General features: G+C 31.5%; 1 protein-coding gene across 1 annotated transcript; it reads right to left on the bottom strand.

Annotated features, from left to right (window-relative positions):
- Positions 1–484: 484 nt before the first annotated feature.
- LOC101511431 (probable disease resistance protein At1g61190) lies at positions 485–2,762 on the bottom strand. Its single transcript, XM_073364726.1, has 2 exons — positions 919–2,762; positions 485–680 (listed from the first exon to the last, which is right to left on the bottom strand). Exons 1-2 carry the CDS (start codon positions 2,648–2,650, stop codon positions 631–633), a joined length of 1,782 nt encoding a protein of 593 aa, XP_073220827.1. The 5' UTR covers positions 2,651–2,762; the 3' UTR covers positions 485–630.
- Positions 2,763–2,888: the final 126 nt, after the last annotated feature.

Genomic DNA, 2,888 nt, shown 5'->3' with positions numbered 1-2,888 from the left:
TAATAATAATAATAATAATAATAATAATAATAATAATAATAATAATGATAACAACAACTACTAAAAATAATAATTTACTTACTTGGTTTAGCTCATTCAAAATGGTAGCATTGTTGAAGCCAGTAAAACTTGGGAGGTCTCTTAATTCTAGTTCAACCAAATCTGAGAACTCAGTCATCAATCGTTCGACTTCATGATGATGGGATGAATGGCATATCTCTTTCAAATTCTTAAGATTGTTCAATTCTAGTGTATGAATTTGTGAGATACTACCATCTATGAGATACTCCAAATTAGGACATGAATCAACTTTCAAATATTTTAAGTATTTATTTTGGCGATCATGTAATAATTTAGTCGTAACATTTTTCATGTTTATCACCTTTCTTATTGAAAGCATTTCACATTTGTTAACCAATTGTAAGAGCACCAATGTGTTACAAATAGATTGATAATCCATAGCGCACAAATTCAATACTTTTAACTCCAAAAATAAAGAGCGATGTAACCTAGTATAAGGATCCACATAAATCCAAAACTTTTGCAAATTGTTGAAATCCAATTCTTTGAGAAAATTTGCATCCCCTCTAACTTTCATCTCAATAACCATTAGCTTATGAGATATCTTTTTCAACTCTTTGATTGCAGCATCATTATTCTTCCAAGGAAAATTGGACATCCTTAAATAAAGTTCTTCCAACTTAGTTAATCTTATAAAGACATTATCAGAAATAACATTAAGATCATTGCAACATATCAAATCCAATAATTTTAGAATGCTCAAGTTTCCTATTTCAATTGGCAGTTCTTTGATATTTGAATGTGCAAAACTTAGGACTTCAAGGTGTATAAGTTCCTTACCAATTATAGATATGTCTCCAACATCACAATATTCTACTTGCAAAGTATTGAGATTACCTGAGACTTGAGATAAAGATGGCAATTTCGGAATGCACAAATTTTGCATAGATAAAACTTTAAGTGCACACATTCCTTTGAAGAAATGTTCAGGCCAAAAGATTGGTTTTGTTTCTTGGGCTCTTACTTGTAGAAGTTTAAGCGTTGTACACTCAAAGTCATTTTCTAACTCTTTTGTATCATCCAAGATAAGTGATAGTGCATTGATGTTGTCTAATTTCTCTTTTTTTATCCACTTAAAATTGTATTGCACCATAAACCTATCTTCTGCATTTTGATTTGCTATTGATAAGACAACTTCACGGACAATATCATGCATCTTTACACATCCTTTGACATTGCTATCCAACAACAAGAACTTTCTCTTCAAATCAACCACCAATGTATCCACTCGATCTCTTGCTTCCCATGAAGAAGTAATGTCTTCGAACAATCTCAAGCCCATTGCATGATTCAATAAACCTTCAATAGGAATGTCAAAGTCTTCCGGAAACAATCCACAAAGCATAAGGAAGAACTGGTGTACATTACTATTCAAAAACTTTAAACTAAGCTCAATACGAGGGTGAACAGATTTACCAACATGAGAGAAAGAAGATGATTTTTTCAATTGGTTAAGTGCATCCGTCCAAGCAGACTTTCCTTCATTACTCAAAGCTCTTCCAACTGTCACAATTGCAAGAGGTAAACCACCACATTCCTTTGCAATCTCTCTTGCTATTGGATTGATATCACGTCTATCTACAACTTTTCCTGCCATTTCTCGAAATAGATACCAAGCTTCCTCCTCAAACAACACAGGAACTTGATAATTCACTTTGCTTCCCATAGCTAGACATACATTTTCATCCCGTGACGTAAACAATATTTTGCAAGATTTTTCATGTTCCCTAAAAGGAATTCCAATAAGCTCAAAATCAAGAATGTCCCACACATCATCGAACACAATTAGGACTCTATTAGCTTTACTCAGTCTCGCAAATAATTGCATTGCTCTTCCTTGTGGACTGTCTTTTTTACTTTCAATGCCTAAAAGCTCAGCAATTTCAGTTTGGATCTTCTCATAATTTATATTTTGAGAAACCACTGTCATCACAACATCATCAAATAACTTACTTATTTCTATTGATTTGATGAGTTCTTTTACAAGTGTGGTTTTTCCCACTCCACCCATTCCACAAATACTAATCATTTTGACTTCATCATCCTTTAGTTTCTCTATCACTTCTGTTATAAGTAGTTTTCTAGACATTAGGCTTTTAATATCTTTTATGAAGATATCTTTAAGAGTTAAAGCAGCATTGGGGTAAGATAGGTCCTTGAATTTTTTTTCTTCCTCCTTCAAGCTTGTAATATCTTCTGTGCTTTTAGTACCTTGTTTGCCTAATGAGTAATTTAATGCAAAATCTGGACATTTTCCACCAAAGAATTTTTTGTTCTTGTTAGCTTTATTTTCATCAGAGAGCAATTTTTGCAATTTAATTTCAATACTTGTCACCTCAGAAAGCCATTTTTGAACCTCAGGTGCAATTTCATATCCTTTCCTTTTTTCAATGTTCACCCTTATTTCCAGTGTTTCTTTTATCCTTTTCAATTTCTTATATTCTTCCTCCAAATTAGATGTGATTTTTTTGTGTTGTGTCAAATATTTATAATGCTTCACAGTTGAGTCCACAACTAAATCTCCAAGTTTTATGACAGCTTCTTTTGCTAATTCAGTAAGACACTCCATTTCCTTTTACCTCAAACAAATGTGTATCTAAAAATTTGAACCACAAACTATCATTTCATTTAGTGAAAGACTATGATAAATGATTTCATATTTCATAGAATATTCATTTCAATTCATTAATTTATAGAATGATAGATCAATCATTTATTGAGTTTAATTTATCTTATCTCAGTACTTATTTATTTCTTTTTTCTACTTATCATTCAAGCTTTAATATCAATTTTAAATACTCATATAG

Source organism: Cicer arietinum, unplaced genomic scaffold (genome assembly GCF_000331145.2).
Source record: "Cicer arietinum cultivar CDC Frontier isolate Library 1 unplaced genomic scaffold, Cicar.CDCFrontier_v2.0 Ca_scaffold_5586_v2.0, whole genome shotgun sequence".
NCBI lineage: Eukaryota > Viridiplantae > Streptophyta > Magnoliopsida > Fabales > Fabaceae > Cicer > Cicer arietinum.
The sequence above is the reverse complement of the archived record's forward strand: the minus strand, read 5'-3'. Positions and strand labels throughout refer to the sequence as shown.